At 38.3% G+C, this 20,140-nt stretch overlaps 1 protein-coding gene across 2 annotated transcripts; it reads right to left on the bottom strand.

Annotated features, from left to right (window-relative positions):
• Nucleotides 1–1,772: 1,772 nt before the first annotated feature.
• LOC134805344 (zinc finger Ran-binding domain-containing protein 2) lies at nucleotides 1,773–19,673 on the bottom strand. 2 transcript variants are annotated; one of them, XM_063778679.1, is made up of 8 exons: nucleotides 19,116–19,673; nucleotides 18,896–19,036; nucleotides 15,322–18,285; nucleotides 14,467–14,635; nucleotides 14,101–14,206; nucleotides 12,756–12,836; nucleotides 10,255–10,380; nucleotides 1,776–3,230 (listed from the first exon to the last, which is right to left on the bottom strand). In XM_063778679.1, exons 1-8 carry the CDS (start codon nucleotides 19,386–19,388, stop codon nucleotides 3,086–3,088), a joined length of 4,005 nt encoding a protein of 1,334 aa, XP_063634749.1. In that variant the 5' UTR covers nucleotides 19,389–19,673; the 3' UTR covers nucleotides 1,776–3,085. The 2 variants fall into 2 exon arrangements, with proteins under 2 accessions (XP_063634750.1, XP_063634749.1); XM_063778680.1 differs by lacking the exon at nucleotides 15,322–18,285 and having other exon boundaries at nucleotides 1,773–3,230; nucleotides 19,116–19,663.
• Nucleotides 19,674–20,140: the final 467 nt, after the last annotated feature.

The following is a 20,140-nucleotide window of genomic DNA, read 5'->3' on the forward strand; positions in this document are numbered from 1 at the left end:
TGGGACGATATCCCTTCGCGCCTACATTTTTAAATTTGCCGCCTTTTTCTACTGACAAGATCTGCTTGACCAACTATAGTTTGACGACCGAGGAAGGGTACTAAACATCATCCCACGCAGACGAAGTCCCGGGCAGAAGCTAGTATTACATCGTCGGTATTTTAATGTTTAATGTTTTTGTGAACAGTTCAGGTTTAAAAACAACTGTGCCGACTAATTACAAATGCTTGTAATCCACAAGGTAATAAAGTTTATTAAGAAAACTACTACGTTATTAAACTTATTAAGTTCCTCGGTACGTTTTAGTAGCTGGTTAGGCTAGAATTTGTAATTGTATGGTGAACGGTGAAATGATCTAGCTAGCCCATTAAAAGGATTAAAATATAAAAAAGTATTGAGTTTTTTTATTATAAAATTTCAATTCCAGATTTAATAGGTCAAATTAGAAGAATATTTCAGTATCTTGAGTCGATTTATAATTTAATTTCTATAAAAAATTCTAATTCGTAAGAGCGCTGACAGCAAAAAAATAGCCTTTCTGGTACATTCTCAAGAAGTTTACATGCAAGTTATCCATGCATACTTAATACATACAGCGTGTTCATAACTCGTTAAAGAACAAGCAACACAAAAATAATGGCTTTTTCAACCGTGTTTCATCGTACTACTCCCGTCAGGCCTGTCAGGTAATTTAGATAAACTACCGACCTCATTCATGTCATGAGATAAGAAAAAATGAAAACACTTCAATAACTATGCCGTTTATTGAGAGCTAAATACTGGGAGTAGATTTACACTATATCCAATAAACGAGATTAAGCTTAAAAGATAAAGTTGTCGCGCCACATCCTCGATATGAACAATCTGTACAACTAATAGTAACTATCGGGTTGACGGGCAACTATTGAAAATGCCAATTATAACTGTTGTAGCTAACATACTACCAACCTTAGAAAAGTAATAGAATATTATGTTATTAAAATCGTCTGACACATTCTAAAAGAGCTGTAGTTACAAACACACAACCGCACGCACGTTTGACAAGCTACAGGCGATTACGATTAAAGAATTCCGTGTACATATTTGAAAATCCACCATCCATCCATTTTGGTTTTAATCATCCGCCCCTTGTTATCTCGGTACGCTCTCTTGTCATCCCTTTTCTGATTCATCCTAATTATGGATTGAAAACATTTCACGTTACGGTGAATTTTCAAAAAATATATATTTTTTTATCGCATTAAAATTGGTTAATTCCTTGCCAACTATAATTATCATCAGTGATTAACTGATTTCATTCCATGTTTATTGTTCTAGTTAATTTATGTACTAAAAATATCTTTTGTACAGACTCTTTATCTAAAACTTTTATTATAACATTTTTACCTCTGCTTCCTACCATTTAATATAATTGATACAATATTCACTAGTAAGCTTCAAAATAGTACTACCTACTTCATATTTGAAAACAAGATTAACCTAGTTAAGCATGTATTGGCATAAGGAGTGTTTTGATGATCCATTTCATTTATTTGAATGTTTCATAAAGTCTCCATAAGCATATTGCAGGTGCCGCTATAGAAACTGAGCTATGCAAATATATGTTCCGCCTGTTGTCAGTGCGCACTAGCACAACCGGAGACGCTGATGTTAGGTCACTCAATATAGGTAAGGTAGGTAGATGACGGCGATCTTTTTCCTCTCGATATTTGCAGCATGGGTCCCATTGCCATGAGAGTGTGTAACAACCAGCACAGAGAATGGATGCAACATCAAAGGGCGTACAAGCTAAGAAGCTCCATGCTAAACCAGAAGCAAACCCACATAGTCCACTGTAGACAGAGACTTTATGCGATAGGTTGCCTACATAACGCCACCTTGCAGTCTTCTCCATGAGACTCCAGTTCTATAACTATAACGCCGTTCACGCCGGCCTCAAGTGCTCTTTCCAATTCCATTTCTGATGTGTGCATTTTCATTATCGTAAACATCTCGTATAATTGCTAAACTCGATGGCTTTAACCTTTTGGACGCCAATGACCGATATATCCGCACCGCAGGTTCAACGCCAAAGACTGATTAATCGGTCACAGACCACAGAGCAACATAGAACTACGTGCCTATGCATAATTTAACCAGTATGGCGAGCCACCCAAGGGGAGAGCGTACCGAGATGACAAGGGGACGGATGATTAAAGCATGTGCCAGACGGTTGACAATCACAGTTTCTGCAACGTGACCTTGGTAAAAAAACAGTGGTTTTAAACCATGTAGCAAGTGGTTGAAAACTAATTCTGCACGACCTTTAAACGCCCTTGGTAGACAGGCGTGCTCTGCCAACCATACAAATTTGGGCTTGTTGTAAACCATGTAGACAGCCGCGCTTCTACCTCGCTTCTACCAAGGTCACGTTGCAGAAACCGTGGTTGTCTACCGTCTGGCACAGGCTTAAAACTTGTAGATTTTCAAATACACGGAATTCTTTAACATGTATACAAAAAAATTACAAGATGTTTTGTATCTGAGAGCTCGATGTTGAAAAGGTTTGGGACCTCTGCTATGGGTAACCCATTTAATAATCGTACTTAAACCGTACACACCTCAGATGCAATGTGAGCGAACGATTGAGAACATAGCTAATAATATACTCGGTAGTTTACACAACTTAAAACATATTTAGCTTAATTAAAAGGATGCCCGGATTAGTAAACGCCCACCCTTATGTCGATTAACCTGCCTGATGGTTGCGGCGATCTTCACATCAGACGCGGATCCACACGACGCTCCGGCGAGCGAGGGGGTCACGCTACACTATACGTGCATAGAGTTAGACCAAGCTAGCAAGGAAGCTAATAAGCAATTTTGATAGTCCAGACCGTGCAAGTGTTATTTTTAAAAATAACACTTGCATTGTCTGGGCTATCAAAATCGCTGCCAACTTAGCTCAGTCTAACTCTACCGCTGTCCCGCTCACAGTGTTCAATTGTCCGGACATTAACTTGGCCAACTGGTTATGTTATGATACATAGTTTGCAAAGTAAATAGAGTACGTATGGCGCCCACATTTTAAAAATTAGAAGTGATTTTAACGATGTCTTCCGCGCGCGGGGTAGTGTCCGGCGGCGCCGTCGCGGCTGTACCGGCGCTCCTTGCGCGCGGGCCGCGAGCGCGAGCGCGACCGGCTGCCGCGCCGCGACCGTGACTTCTTGTCGCGCCCCGAATCATGACTTCTGCAAATACAATTTGTGCGTTACACAAACGCTATAAGACTGTTATTAGACTAGACTAGACACAAATTATGTCATAAAAATTAAATTGACGCGTCACAAGCCACAATTAAATGATCATTTGTCTTAATCTGTCTTTTTGACTTACTTTTTCGTAAGAAAGGGATAAAACACAATTGTCTAACTTGTAGAATTGTTTTAATAAGGTTTAAAGTTATTTCAAACGGACTAAACGGACTACATGTTATAAAAATGTCCCCCACCGCGTCTGTCTGTGTGTGTGTATGTGGTCGCGATAAACTCAAAAACTACTGAAATTTTCATGCAAGCCACACAAGCAAAAAGACGCGGCACTTACGCCCAATTAATATGAAGAGAAGTTTTTTGGAATACTCATTAATGGCTCAATCGATCACGTTCAAAATAATTTTCAAAGAATGTATGTGTATGTAAATATTTAAAAGCTACGTAGTTTATCTATTTAATACTTACGAGGATTTAATACACTCGGCGTCACGGAAATCGCACACCCACGGATTTTTGTTTCAAGCCGTTATAAACCTTATGTTGTTGAAGGTAAAGTATGAGTGTGTGGGATCATTTTAAAGAGAATTTAACCCTTCATTTAAAAACAATGCAATAGTTACTAAAGAGTAAAAAAAAGGCACCTTTTTTAATAAGAAATAAAAATCGTATATTCATGCAAAAAAATCAACAAATTAAAACACAATAAAATCAACAAATATCGGAATACAAATGCCTAAAACTAAACTTAAAACCTAGTGTTGCCTCCTCTGGCCTTAATGACTGCCTCCATGCGAGCCTTCATGGACCTCACGAGAGACACGACGTATTCTTGAGGAATAGCATCCCACTCTTCAATGACGGCATCTCGAAGCTGTTCCAGGGTCGCAGGTGCAGGATTACGTGAAGGCACCTTCCGTTTTAGCTGATCCCAAAGGTGCTCTATGGGATTCAGGTCCGGACTCCTTGCTGGCCACTGCATGACGGTGATCCCAACCTGATCAAGGTAGTCCCGAACAATCAACGCTGTGTGGTAGCGGGCGTTATCCTGCATGAATGTGAATCCAGGACCGACAAATTCGGCGTATGGAACCACATGGTCCTCCAGGATCTCTGTGATGTACCGATGAGCAGTCATGGATCCCTGGCCTCGACCACCACCAGTGCGGGAAACACAAACGAGCTCGGTTTTGCCGGCGAGGGAAATGCCACCCCAGAACATGCAGGATCCTCCTCCGTATCCGACGGTTTCTTCAAGACAGGCCTGTGAATAACGTTCCCCTTGCCTCCTGTACACTTTTCTGCGCCTATCGTTGCAGAACAGGCACACCCTGGTCTCATCGGAGAAGAGGACAGCCTTCCATTGGTCGACCGTCCAATCCTTGTGTTCGCGAGCAAACTCACGTCTGACTCGCCGATGCTCTGCCGTCAATTTGGGACCCGTAGCCGCTCTATGGGGCATGATCTTCTTCTCCCGCAACCTTCTTCTTACTGTAGAGACACTCACCACCGTTCTCCGAACTGCTTGCAGCTGTTGCTGCAGCTGGACAGCGTTGGAGAAACGGTTCCGCAATCACGTCGACACAATAAAGCGGTCGTCTCTTTCGGAAGTGCAGCGTTGTCCTCCGGATCCAGGCTTCCTGGTGAAGCTTCTAGTCCTCTGGAATCGATGAACTGCTCGGAGAACTCGGAAACGGCTTATGTTGAGTTGCCAAACAACCGCAGACTGCGTCATTCCTGATTCCACCAGGGCTACTGCTTGAGCTGCTTCTGCTTCCGTGGTATCCATTTTCTTGGGGTGTTTTCTTTCTCCAGGTGTTCCGGTGTGACCTCTGTGAACTCTGGATACCGAATGACCCATATTCCACTTTTACCCCCCCTTTTAAACCTATCCAAGGTAACGCAACTAGCGACCCTTACAACGCGTATTGTAGGTGTTCTTTCAGAACGCCGTAATTTCGTGATTATTATTATTTTTCCCAAAAATGCTTTACTCATGTTTTAATGCTTATTAATTGTGCTTTTAAATGATGTATATATTGTGAGGGTATAATACATATGATAAGAGCTATATTCGCTTAAAACAAAAATCGGTGGGTGTGCGATTTCCGTGACGCCGAGTGTATGTAATAAAATTGAATTCAACAACTTTTAATTCATAGTTGCTCTGTACATTTAACAGAGTGACCGAATTTATGGCTAGACTATGTATTCTAATTAATGCAATACAGAGATACAGAGTGTTTGTGTAATTATATTATTTTATACAGCACGGGGAATAATTAAATCGCAATTGCAGCCAATGTGTGATACGGCGGACTTTGCAGTGCTCGAGAATTGAACAGCGTCCAATTTGTTCCAGTAATAACTGGGGCATTCGTAACCTGTCGCCGAGCAATATATGTTTACAAGCGATGCTTGTTCTTATTACTTATACTGTAACTATTTTAAAACTAAATATTATACCATTAATTCTAAGCGGTGCTCCTGTTATGCATTTCACGAAATTGTCTACCGTTGTCCCGTACCAACGCATATTTTCTGAAGATTTGTAGGTATAAGAGTTCTTTATTGTGACACGAGATCAAATAACTATGTAATTCTAATAACATGAAATAAAATGTGTTTGCACTAGACAGCCCGTCAAATGCTCCAACATAGGTACAGTCGCCAAAGAGCAAGGCCTAGCGCAAATTTTCTCGCTCTGCATACTGTGTAAACTTGTGTCATCGATGTGAAGAGAAGTGTACCTATATGATATCGTTGCTTATCATGAACAGTGGTACAACTAAAAATGAAATGCTATTGCATTTAATATTATATCTTTTACTGGTAAGATTTAAAGTCGAATGGCATTTCATTTTGTTTTGTGTCACTATTCATGATAAGCGTCGATATATGGAGCACAAAAGTAACCCTCGCTTAGTTTATGTATATGTACCTTATACAGTGGATACATTTATACGTACCACAACTTGAAACAGATAAAACTTCCGTGATTACAAGGCCGACTGATAATAAATGACATGTAATACTTAAGGCGCGGTGTGTAGTAAAATGCGCTTTCTTGTCACCATATTTACAGACTTTTACAAGGATTTCATGCATTATTTTCTAGTATGTATAACTTCAGTCCTTGAACTACGTTATTGCTTGTCAGAAACACGACGGCTCATTATTTTCTCGATAGAATCTTAAGTTGAAAACATGCCTAACACTGTCTTTATTTCCTTATGTTAGAAGTACTACGACGAAAATGTATATGAAACTTACTTCAGTCGATAGCTTTTAAGTAAATCTTCATTATTGCTTGTCCTTTTATCGATACGTTAATTTTTTCATTCATCATTTGATGAATTCAACATTTTGCCTACTAAATTACATCCTACGCGGCAATACCTTGCGCCCATTCCTCACGCCAGTACGCCCGTGACCACTGTCAGCGTCGGACCTATGCTAGTTTAGCGGACGTTTCATAAAATGGGTAATCACAGTATAAATATGCAAATATGTTATACACACAATGTTTTTCAACATACTTGCGAAGAAAAGCAAAATAATTCTTAAATACGGTGACATTTCAGACATTCGTCCGTCATATTGTCATTTTATAGCAAGTTGGGCAGCAAAGGCACACACCCATCTAACCAATCCGGAATTCAGTCACGATTGATAAATTGTGTAAACATATTTTAAAAGGCTATAAAATTAATCAAATTGAATAATTTTTAAACATATACAGGATTCAAATATTTTAGACTGGTCAAATTTTTCATAAAATCGATTTCAATTGGCAAATCGTATTACTTTTTGGCAACCGGGTTTTTTAACCTAATTAGACCCCGCTGAATCCGAATTTGCTGGTTGCTTGATCGAATTCTTGACCAGAAGTGAGATATTTGATATTAAAGGACCCTTTTTTTAGTTTTTCGTAAATAACTCTTAAACGGCGGCGCATAACAAAAAATATTCTATTACATAAGTAATCTGCATAAAATTGCCTACAAGAAAGATTTAGTACAATTTTTTGCTAGGATCAATATTCAAAGAGATATTAACGCGGGAAATTCAATTATAATCAATTCTGAGGTCCCCTTTTTTAGATTTTCGTAAATAACTCGTAAACGGTGGCCAATATCAAAAAATGTTATAAAACGTTAATAATCTACACAAAATTTTGTACCAAAAAGATTCAGTACACTTTTCGCAGGGATCAATATTCAAAAAGATAATAAAGAAGGAAAGTTAATTATAATAAATTCTAAGGTTCATTGTTTGTATGTTTTCGTTAATAATTTGAAAAGTATGACTCATTGCATCTTATACATAAATAATAAACATAAAATTTCCTACTAAACATGTAGAACTTTTCGCTAGGATCAATATTAAAAAAGACAAAGCAGCGGGTAAGTTAATTATAATCAACTTTAAAGTCCCTTTTTAGTTTTTTGTAAATAACTCGTAAACGGTGTCCCATAGCAAAATAGGTTTTAATTAATAAATAATTTACATAAAATTTTCTCCAAAAACATCTTGAACTTTTTTTCTCTAAGATCAAATTTAAAACGATATTAAAGGAAGAAAGTTAATTACAATCAGTTCACAGGTCACTTTTTTTTTAGTTTTTCGTAAATAACTCGTAAACGGTGGCCCGTTGCAAAAAAATATTATACATAAATATTGAACATAAAATTGTCCACAAAAAAGGTTCTTTACACTTTTGCGCTACGATCAATATTTAAAGAGGTATTAAAGGGGGTAAGTTAATTAGAATCAATTTCCAGGTCCCTATTTTTAGGTTTTCGTAAATGATTCGTAAAATAAGGCTCATAGCAAAATAAGTTCTTAATGTTCTTGTAAATAAATAATCGGCATACAATTTTCTACGAAAAACATAACACTTTTCTCTAGGATCAATATTTGAAACGACGAAACGTTTTCTTAAATCAACTTTTTATCTCTTTGTTAACTTTAACAACCCTAAAGTATTGATCGTAACGTAAAAATAAAAAGATCCAAATTTGTAGGAAATTTTATGTTAAAACTTTTGTTATTGTTTTGTACCTATGCTATTCGTACAGATATTCGAGATATGAGCAAAAATATGAAAAAGGTACCTTCACCCCCCTCCCCCCTACACCCTCAGCACACCCGCTAAGCTCGAGGACATTAAGTATGGTTATCTGGACACCACAAGGTATAACTGTGCCAATTTTCAAAATTATACGAATTATTTCCGCATATTTTTTTTATTTTCTTGAGCTATTAACTAACTCGAATGTCGAAGTAGAAGTGTTTTTTGTCATTACAATCTTTAAATGCTTGACTTTTACTCGTCAATTCAAAATTAGAAAAATAGTAAGTAATTACAGTTAGAGTTATAAATTGTTATAATTCTTTTTGTGAAGATAGCTAAATTATCTTAGCTTTGCTAGTATTCTTCCTTATTTTCACTACCTACTTGCCCGAAATTGACTGCTAGAGTTAGACCAAGTCTGCAACGATTTTGATAGCATAGGCAGTGCAAGTGTTATACATAATTTCATAGAAGTTTGACGTTTAAAATAACACTTGCACTGCGTGTGCAATCAAAATCGTTGCAGACTTTTCTGGTCTAGCTCTATTACATTTTTAATGTCTATTAGTAAGAACTATTATTTGTCTCATAATAATTTGGTATCATTTGATTAGATTCTCAGTTTGTCGCGGTATACACTCATATTGTATATATAATTAATAATTATTTACACTCACCGTCTTACCTACCATTTTTAATTTCATTAAGTACTCATCAAAATTCGAATTTGCTAATCAATCTTATTCAATATTAATTGCCGGAAAAAATCCCGGAACTGACAATTCAGAATACCGATGTCGTCAGAATAAGGACGTAGACGTGCTGCGCGGGAATGGTGCGGTGCGCCGCGCGGGGCGCCCGCCTGCCCGTTCTACCACGCGTCTGCTTCACCCCCTTGAAAACGTAAAACTCGAGTATAAGAGCGCCTTAACAGGTAATAGTTGGATAAATATCAAGCAAATTATAGAAGGATGTAGGGGCCAGGCAAGGATTAGGAGCAGAAAATTGTGGACATCATAGGCAGCGTTAAAGGGTTTATTTGTTTTGTTTTTAAAGTATTGTAACTCTCATAAGAATGACGTTCTTTATGTAGTAACAAATCCGAGCGTTAGATTTGATACTACATATTATAAAATATAATGTTTATGCTATAGACGCCACTTTCGCAGTCTGCAATACAAAAGGGCGATTTTGTTTCTATTTATAGCTCAGGTCATGCAGTAGGCCTTATTGATAACGGATCAAATACCTTTTTTTAGAACAACATATTAAGATGCACTGTATAAGAACAATAAAGGCCAGTTCACATCGGATGTGTGTGTAGACGTGCACGTGCATGTTGTAATATATAGATTCTTATAAGAGACGCCACACCGGCACCGAGTGACGTGCACGGCTCCAACAATTTAGCGCACGCCCATGTGCACGACTACGCACACGCAGCGGGAGTTCTGGCCTTAAACCACTAGTGCACAAACATTTCATAAAACACATGTGTAAGTACTTTCGCCATTGCTGCAATTCTTATATTATGATTCGTATAGTTTGTATAAATAAACAAATGAGAGATGACTAGAGACACGCATATGTAATTAGGGTGTTCCCCGAACGCATACCACGTCCGCGTTCCTATTACGAGTACATACATTTTGAGAACTTCGCCCAGTGCCTATAACACTACGGTAATATCATTTAACGCTACTATGTTACAGGCTTATGTGCGTTTAAGGCACTAAGGAATTTTGGGGCCTGGCAAAAGTTAATGCATTGCTGTCAGTTGTACCAACCACAGTTAGAAGAGTGATCGGCTGATCGGCAGTGAACTATGAAACTTCCCATTACAACAAAATTTTGCGGTTTGGTAAACCGACTCTTGCTCTGCGCCATTAATGTAGAAGGTCTCTAGCTAGATAGTAGGTAACGAACCTGGAGTCGCGCGAGTGTGTCTTGCGACGCGAGCTGGAGCCGCGACCATGCGGCGAGCGCGAGCGGCGCCCCGGCGGCGACGCCTGCGGCGACTCGCGCTCGCTGTTTAGGTTGAAGTCGTCGAACCTGCGATAATACTACATCTCAAAAACCAAACTCCTATTCTGTTAATTAGCTGGCCAGGAGGTCAACCACGATAATCGAAATTTCGTTATCTGCCTCGAATATGCAAGAGTGATAGAGAGTTCGATTTTGCGGTAGGCCGTCTGACACTGTACTGACTTTAAATTAAGCTTGCAATTATTTTTCACTACGCAATAGAATCAATGAAACTGTTACTGCTGTACGTGGTTTATCACACTGATGGAGGTCCGCACGCCGCTCCAGTGTGTCACTAAGACAGTGGTGGGCAAACTTTCTTCATGAGGGGCCAAAACTTGAAGGAATTTCAGAGGATTAGAGCAAAAATGTATTTTTATTATATTGCTGCCCATATTATACATTTTTTTAAATGACCAGCGGCGGGCCAGATAAAACCCTTCGCGGGCCGGACCTAGCCCGCGGGCCGTACTTTGCCCACCACTGCACTAAGAGAACATTGCTTTGCACGTACCTACCTACCTATGTATATGTATAGCCATATCACTTATGCTCTGGTTTCCTAGGATAACGGTGCCGTCATATAGCGGCCGTCTCCATACAAATACTACGACATCCATATTTAGCCGTATTATTTAGTATGGAGACGGCCGCTATATGACGGCACCGCTATATGACGGCACCGCTATCCTAGGAAAACCGATCTTTACAGTCTTGGATAGCCGTTACAAGTCCAAATCTTAATAGCAGTGACAGCAATGCACATATTAGTATTTTACATACCGAAATAAGGTGGAACCACATTGTTCTATCTTAGGGATGACCAGGGGGCGCCACAAGCCCTCAGGTTTTTTTTTTTCATATTTAGAAATTGTCATATACCTACATGGAAATTTTGACCCATGCCACCACCGTAACCGAGTGGCCGAGTGGTTCATGTATCTGTCGCGTAAACGCAGGACGCTGGTTGGATTCCAGCCTTGGACACTGGGGACCTTGGTTATTTTTTCCTTCGTATATGACATTTATTTCGCTTTGTAATTTAAATAGTAGTGTGTCTACTTGAAATAACACAAATATTTTCATAGACAGTAATTTAATTTGTTCTTAGAATATTAGTATTTTCTCTGACAATGGGGTCCTTTTTCACCTTCGAATTTGAATAAATAGAATAGTAAGTTTGCTTTTTAAACGGGCTTGTTCCCATTACTTATGTCAGGGCTATTATCAGTGTAACCACTGCATAAAGGAAACAATACCTTTTTCACGCCACTGTTCGGAAATGTGGCAATAGATGGTCTAAAACCAAGCTGGAAAGTAGGCAATAGCTGTAGCACCTGAACCACCACTACTACAATGTTTCATTGTTATCATCATCTGTCATTGGTGACAGTTCGCTACAGCAATGAGTATCATTTAAAACATAAAAATCAATAAAAGGTCTTTTTCGGCGCAACTTTTTCCTTCAAAAATAAAATTAGGTTATTTATAGGACCAATTTCTTGTTTGAAAAAAAAAAAGAAATGTCAAAACCATTCAGTTCATTTTTTTAACAATTATCCATTCAGTTCACGATTAAGGCGTTTTTTACTTTTGTAGCTGTTTGTGGTTTTTTTTTAGCAAAAACGCTTCTAAGTTTAGAGTCGGTTTGAAGCAAATAACAGAAAAACGCCTCTTAAAAGTGATAAAAAAAGTAAAAAAGAGCGGGATTTGAAAATACTTACTGACTTGGATAGTGTAAATTGTGTTTGACTAAAAAATACAAGAAACACGTATCTACGCTCGCTATAAAAATGAGTTCTTCTAGTGAAGAAAATGATATTCTTACACTGACGCCTACCGAAATTCAAGAGACAGCACAGGCAGTGGCTAGTAATTTGCTACCAGAGAAATCGCGGGCTAGTACTTATAGTTATGCAAATGTTTTCATATTTCCTCGCAGTAGTCGTAAAAAGCACTATGTAATGCCTCGGCCGGAAACGCTAAAGATGGACTCGTATTATTTGAGGGCCTCCACTAACGTGTCGGCCCTCAAACGACTCGTCTATCTTTTAGCGGTTTTCCGTCCTCTCCTACAATGTACTATTGTTTAACAGATTAGGGCCTGTGCCCGAAAAAATCAATTGAGATAATTCATAGCCTTAGAGGATATAACCAACGGAGTCGCCATGTCTAAAATTTTCGGTACAAAATAGTCTGCCGTTTTTTGCGGGGGAGGGGCACATCAAATGTATAGTTACGTCATGTCAGATAAACGTCAGTCCATACATATGGTTGACATGTGGTTGACCATTGGCCGCCTATTTTCAACAGAGGGGAACGCCTGTTAATGGCGGCTCCATTGTTAATTACTCCGAGTTCATAGCATAGTAGGGATCCGAAGGAGTAGCGGGGAGACTTACTTGTTTTTGGGAGCATCCGCGGAGCTGTGGCTCGAGCTGGAGCTGGATGACGAGCTCGACGACGAGGAAGAGCTTCGCAATCTAAACAATAAGTACATTACACACACATTATTATACCACATTCATCTACTTAACCCACCGTAGCTTATAATTCCTAGCTAAGATTCATACAGAAATCATGTGATGTGACACTTTATGGGGAGGAAGGTCAGAAAAGTGTCACATATGATCACGACGAGGGAGGGGAGGTTGTGACAAAATATTACGTGTAATTTTTCGTACACAGGACGAAATTAATAATTCAGGATAATTATCAATAATCCAATAAAAATATTCAGGTCTACGAAATGTATTGAGGTGAATTTATAGTTACTGCAGTATTTATAAGGTGTATTTAATTGGTGTCTAAATGGCTCCTAATATGAAAACCCAGTAGTTAGGCTCCAGTTCCAAAAGTAAACATAATCTTGCATAGAGGGGGAGGGGATAGTGTCAAAATGACCAAATATTACCAAGTAGAGGGTTCAAAATAGAATCAAAAAATGATCACATGAGTTCACTTCACTTTGAAGTTTGAACTCTGACAAGCAGAACACGGGGCCGATTTTTGAATTTCGAGCGCTCGATATTGTCACTTTAAAATCTGTAGAAAACTGCGGATTGATATTTTTAAATACGAGCAATTGAAATTGGGAATGTAGTGGTATTGGCCACTCGTTTTCGATTCTATTAGTAACATTTATAAATACCTAGTAGTGGAGATATATTAAAGGGAACCACACGAAATCGAGCGCCCGAATTTCAAAAATCGGCCTCCAGGGGCCTATTGCATAACAAACTACAACTCCGCTTCCGCTTGTAATATTAAGCGGAACTCCTTTTCTAATTTCACTTATTAAATAAGGAGTTCCGCTTGTAATATTAGTTGTAGTTTGTTATGCAATAGGCCCCTGGTTGTCCTAAATATTTTCACTATTCTCGTGCTGATGCCGCCCACCATACAAAATTATAGCGAAGGAAGTTTGAATCATGCGTATGTAATTCCGCACATGGCGGGAAGAAGTTGATAACTCCAGATATAAAATTGAACTTATAATAAAATTTCATGAGTTTAAATTTTTTTTTATTTTATATCTCGAGTTATCAACTTCTTTCCGCCATGTGCGGAATTCGAAATATTTACGAGACAAAGAAATGCTACTATGTTTGTTTTAATTAATGTTAAAATTCAATCGATACAGACATCATTATGCATCAATATACAATGACAATGGCGCCATCAGGCTATATGAAATAATGAATTAAATATCAATGATTGGCAAACATTGCCTGCAAGAATAGCAACCTTCGTTTAGCAGCTTTATTTTCCAGTGTTTCAGATTTGCCATTTTTTTCCGCCGCATCCGATCCGGCTTCCGCTCCGTCCCCATCTTTAGCTTTATTAGTAGTTTCTGTAAACAGCCATGTTTATTTTAAAAACCAGATGTATCAGAACACAGAAGAGATCACTGTTATGTTGCACTAGCAAAAAGCAGAGAACGTGCGCTAGAAGTCTGGGAGCCTGCACAAGTGCACTTGCGACCACGTTATATCGCCGTTCACGAGTTGTAAGCATTATTATAATTTCGTCCATCGCAGACATCCGCATCACATTGAATTGAAAAGTCACAGCCATTAAAATGTCATAAGTGATCGAAGTATTGAGACGCACCTGTTTTAGAGGACTGCGCCTTCTCGTCGTCGCTGCCCCACAAGTCGTACTTGGAGAGGTCGGCGTCGTCGCCGGACTCCTCCTCGTCGCCTTCGTCGCCCGCGCCCGCCTGCGGTTCCGCCTCCGCGTCCTCTCCTTCACCCTCGCCGGACACCGTAGACGCTTTGCTCTGAAACAAAACATTTCAATAGTCCCGCGTAAGCGCGTCAATCTTACCCTAAGCCGATCCGAATTAGCCATGACTAAAATAAAAAAAAAGGTAAGCAACGTACACAAAGGTTACTTCTCTTTTGAAATTTAAGATGACCATACAACCTTCCGATTTTCTACCTTCCTATAAATTAGGTAAATATTCATATATTAATCACTACGCCCGTTCGTATTTAGGCTTTATATGTTTAGGTAGAATAAATCTGTCGACTCAGTCCCGCTTGGGACCTGCAATAACTATAGTGCAACTATGCAGGATGAAATGTTATTCAGTGCACAATGTTTTAGGCGGGATCACTCAAGTGTGCGCTCGGCTCGAGGCTTGCTTCGCAGCCTCGGTGAAGTTTATAAAGGGCATTAAGATTGTCAGAATCGCTTATACTCGACAATATACTTTTACCGTATGTGTCGCGTTCGATGACTGATAGGCATAGCGAGTGCTGTTCTGAAGATGGTCTGACGACATTAACAAGACAGCAGGGCTAACCTGGCATATTCCTAGAAGTGAACTCGAGTAATTATGCTGATAAGAAAAAAAAAGAACAATATGTGCACTGCATACATTTTCATCCCGTGTAATGCAATAGCTATGAAATTATTGAAAAGATTTAACTGAAACATGATTAAATTTAAAATAGAACAAACCTTCGTTTTTCGTCTTCTCCTTCCCCCATTGATGGATTGTTTCGGAGCCTTGTCTGGTTGTTTTATAGTTAATTTGAGCCTATTTAACATAATCGGTTTTGGTAATGCAAAACTCTTGAAATTTCCTATAACCGATGTATTTTCTTGTGTTTCAGGCAATGTGTCATCTCCGTTAATATTTAACTTTTTTGCGACATTGGGCGGGATCACTACTGGGCCTGGATCAAAAATATCGCTTAAAAAAGGAGTGTCACCAGTAGTCCCGTGCAGTTTTTTTAGTTGTTTCTCAATGCTCCCTTCTCTGTCAGACTCCTTTTCCCAGTCTTCGTCATTGGTTAAGTTGATGGTCTCGACGGGGTCGGCGGCGTGCAACTCGCCTTCAGCGCGCTCCTGCTCTGCTTGCTGAGTAACATGATCGGATGCCTTCTGCCCTAACTGTTGCAAATTTTGAAGAGCTAAGAAAAGTGTATCTGTATTTATACCTGCCAATAAATTTGACAAATTGACACTTGGCTGTGTTGATGTAGTACTAGTGTTTTCGTTTGTATTATGTTTTAATGGCGACTTATTATCTTGTGCTACAAGTCCACTCATTCCATATGTTTGGTTTTCTACAATAAAAGAGTGGCTTTGATAACTTGTTTTAGGTTTAATTGTTATAGATTCAATAATATTAATTTTCTTTGCTGAAATACGTTCAGGTGATTCCAGTGTTCTACTTTGTTTAGCAGGAATAATTTCGTCATTAGTAATATGTGGCTGTATCACCTGGCACAGTGTTTTTCTGGTGTCCTCTTTTTGATAGGATGAACTTAGTGCCACCAGTTTCTTTGTAAAGAAATCTCCATCCGATACTACTTCCTGTCCATATGATTCAGAAGTTAGATGAGGACTTTTGGTAACATCCTGGATAAGTTGACTTTGGTCCAATTCCAAGTTTTGAGTGTTTGCTACTAATTCATTTGGGAGAATGTTCAGACTGTTGGTAGGAACCTCTGCTTCATCACCATCCTTGTACAGAGCATCGTCGTCTTCATCCCATACCATAGTGTATGGTTTTACACTATCGTTTTCAGGACTGTTTGTTTCCTGGTCGGGATGATCATCAAAAACATCAAATATTTCCATTATACTTTTATTTTTTTGTACCGAATCAGACTGCACGACGTCAAAAACACGAGACGAGTTTTCTGATATCACAGAAGAGTCTTTCGATTGCATGGGGGCATCAAATGGAGTATAATTATCAGCAGTAACAATTTGCTCAAAATCATCATTTGTAAAGTCATCACCATGAGGATCTATTATTTGTGGGTCAGCTCTACATGGTGACTGATAAGGGAAACAGTCGAGAGGATTATTTGTAAGGGCAATTGTACTACTGTCATCCTTAGAATTTAGAAGAGGAATGTTTGCCACATTAGTTTGCAATACAGTAAATATTTTTTCAACTTGTGGTTCATTGTATGTCTCCTGTGACGTTTGCTTGTTTTTATGAACTGTTGCACGGTTTCCCTTTGCCCAAAATCCTTTTTTCTTAACATTGTTTTTAAAATCTTGATAATTATTTTTAGTTGAAGTTCCTAGTTTAGTAGGCACATACTCTGCTGATCCACCATCTGTGTCAACAAAATGGGCATTGCTCTTCACTCGCATATTTTGCATACTTGATGTGTAGATATTTCCTGTGGCCAAAGGTGATTGTTCTGATTTGTTGACAGTGGAGTATCCTTTAAAGGTTTGAATGACATTTGATAATGACTCACAGCTCGTTTTAGTTCCCAATGGTGGTTGTCTTTTGTTTAGCCTAGATCTGGGTTTTGGACCTTCCCCATACACCCGCGACAAAAAATCAACATAATCACTATCATAAGAAACTGAATCTGAATCTGACACAACTACTGATTGCTTATTTTTATGACCATTAGAGGTAATAGGGGTTGTTTTTGATTTAGAAGAATTGTTATCAGCTTTTTCCAAATCACTGTCGGCATAAAGGGAATCTTGAGATTCATGGGAGCTAGCTCGGCAGTGTGGTGATGAGTGGTTTCTAGCCTGTATAGCTTGCTCTGTAACACTACTACCTTGACTACCCAATGATTTCTGTGTGTTGCAAAGAACTAAGGTCTCGGCACTAGTACTGCGTACAATATCTGTAGCTTGCGAATTATTGTGAACTTTGTTTATTTTAGAATTTTCGGTTTCACTGTCTGAACTAATAGGTATCTCTTCAGGATTGGCTTGAGCTATAGGCTGTTGATTTTTTAAATGTGGTGTTTCACATTTATTGTTCTTGTCAATCTGATTTTTAGAATGTATATGAGAGTCATCTAAACACCCTGTCCTCAAAAGCCTTTGCCTCCAAGCAAAAATTGTTTTATAATCTGGGGCCGGTTTATCATACATTGCTTCAAACTTGTCAGTGGTTATCCTGCAATTTTTGTGCACAATCGCATAAGCAGCTACTTTCACTCTTTCTTCTATAGAATATGTAACTTCAAAATCTTCTGTAGGATTGGGGCCAGTAAACTTATAGACAACATCATTTTTCAAAGGTTTAAGTGATTGTACCTTTATAGCTTTATTTTGATCATAACTCTTGGTGGAAAGGCCATTATTTATCTCCTGTTTAAGAATTTTTGAGGCAATTTTATTATTTAATGAGTCTTGTTCAGTAAATCTTTTGCGCAAATAAGTTCCATTGGTCTTATATGATGGCAACATGTGATCTTTTCCATTATATTTAGTTTGAGTTTCAAGTTGATGCCTTCGAAATGCCATTTTGCTAAGTGGAGGTAGATCACACATGGAACTCTCACTGAGAGTGCGCCGTGTTTTTTCAGCATCTCTGTTAGTCTGCATTGAGACATTAGGTGCAGGATCTTCCTTTGCATCCTGGTTTAGTTCCATCTGCAGCAATGCTGGTGGCAATTTTTTGGCTAGAGGTCCTTCAGTGATGCCGACCTGAAGGCAGGAAAAATTATCTCCACTTTAATATTTATGTGCATCAAAATTATTGCACTTATATATAATAAATAATCTTCTTCGCTTCAAATTCCACCATCCTCTGATTTTTCAACAACGCCTTTGGAAACGCTGAGTGATTTGTTTATTAGAATACAATGTTGTACTAACTGAAAAGTCTGCAGGATGGCCATTAAAGGAAACCAGTATTATGTCATTTCTAAACATGTGTGAACAAATACCTACATGTTTAAATATGAGAAAATACCCAGTTGTCAGTTTGAAGGTCAATTTAGAATATTACTGATACTTGACCAACATTTCACTTTTTTTTTACCTAATAATTTTAAAGCATTTGTTATCTCTAACAAGTTACTCATAAAATAATTTTATTATGAATAAAAACTGCTCAAAAAGGCACATATTTGAATAAATCTTCACACAATAACAAAAACTTTAATAACCAATAAAACACCAAACCTACACCTGTAGACTCAGGTTTAATATTTTTTGTGCACATAATGTGATACATTAAGCAAATAAAATAATTACATGCTTGTTAAAAAAACAGAAGTGGGTATTTAGAGTAATTTACAAAATGGATACACACCGTATTCTGCGTGTCTAATTTGCGTTTCCTCTTTTTTCTTCCAAATTCATCATATTCGTCATCAGAAGAAGGCTCTCGGCGGCGATACTCGACCACTCCGCGCTCATTGTACCCTCCGCCGTAGCCGGTTCGCGCCTCCACCTAACAATACAACAATAACATATTAGATATATATATATATACAATAGTAAATTTACTATTTTGAAAGCTCGACATTTACTTCACCGAACTTCGGAGCATTGCAGACGTTGCACGTCGTACGCCGGGCCCAGTTTACATTCGCACATTTATTGCACTGCCAATCATCGGCGTTGAATAAGCCGCGAGACTTTTCTGCAGCCGATTTTCCAATTTCCGTGCCAAGTTTCTTTTTAAACATTTTCCCTCCATCGGGTCTGTCTTTATTACAACGATAACATGATACTCGACGCGCAAAATTTATGTTACCACAACTCGGATCGCTACAAATCCAATCCCCCGCGCCTTCGTTCATTGTGAGAGAAACCTATGTACAAACGCTCGCTAAACAATTATTGCCATTATATATTATCTCTTCACTTCCATTTACCAGAACGTGATCACTTTGAATGTGCGTACAAGAAAGTGTAAATAAACGAATTTGACGGATATCACAATCAAAGAAAACTAAGCACTCTTTTGTAAGTAAGGAAAGAAATCAAGCATAGCAAGAAAGCTTTATTTCATGCCAGCCATGACATGACGCAAAGCAGTAGAGAAGGTAGAGAATGTTCTTACCATAGACCTTTTACTCCCCACACCATAGAGTTATTAAGATAGTGTTTCTATATAAAATGTATACACTGCCTAAAATATTGTGTCGCTGTCGATACCTTACTCTTTGTAGTTGTAGTTTCTTATCGACTTTATTTATTCACGGCTGCTATTTAACTGATCACCAGATTTAGTAAAATTTAATACCAAAAAAATATATTTTACCACCCTAAAATAATAAGTGATCACCAAAATTATAACACCATTTTAATGTGAAATGATTACCAATTTTATTACATTTTACTATCCTATTAAAGGAAATGACACCAAACTAATCATTATTAACCCAAAAATAGTAAATGATTACCAAATTTCAAACCCCATTTTAATGTGAAATGATAACCAAATTTTTACATCTTGCTGTCCTATTAAAGAAAATGACACCAAAATAATCATTGTAAACCCAAAAATAGTAAATGACCACCAAAATTAGAACTCCATTTTAATGTAAAA

The sequence above is a fragment of the Cydia splendana genome, chromosome Z (genome assembly GCF_910591565.1).
Source record: "Cydia splendana chromosome Z, ilCydSple1.2, whole genome shotgun sequence".
NCBI lineage: Eukaryota > Metazoa > Arthropoda > Insecta > Lepidoptera > Tortricidae > Cydia > Cydia splendana.

Excerpts from the sequence above, each read along its gene's own strand:
- LOC134805344 (XM_063778679.1), bottom strand. The coding sequence starts at position 19,388 with ATGAACGAAGGCGCGGGGGATTGGATTTGTAGCGATCCGAGTTGTGGT. Across the intron at positions 19,037-19,115 it reads ATGCTCCGAAGTTCGGTGAA|GTGGAGGCGCGAACCGGCTA; the intron begins GTAAATGTCGAG and ends TTGTATTGTTAG. Across the intron at positions 14,636-15,321 it reads GGAGAAGACGAAAAACGAAG|AGCAAAGCGTCTACGGTGTC; the intron begins GTTTGTTCTATT and ends GTTTTGTTTCAG.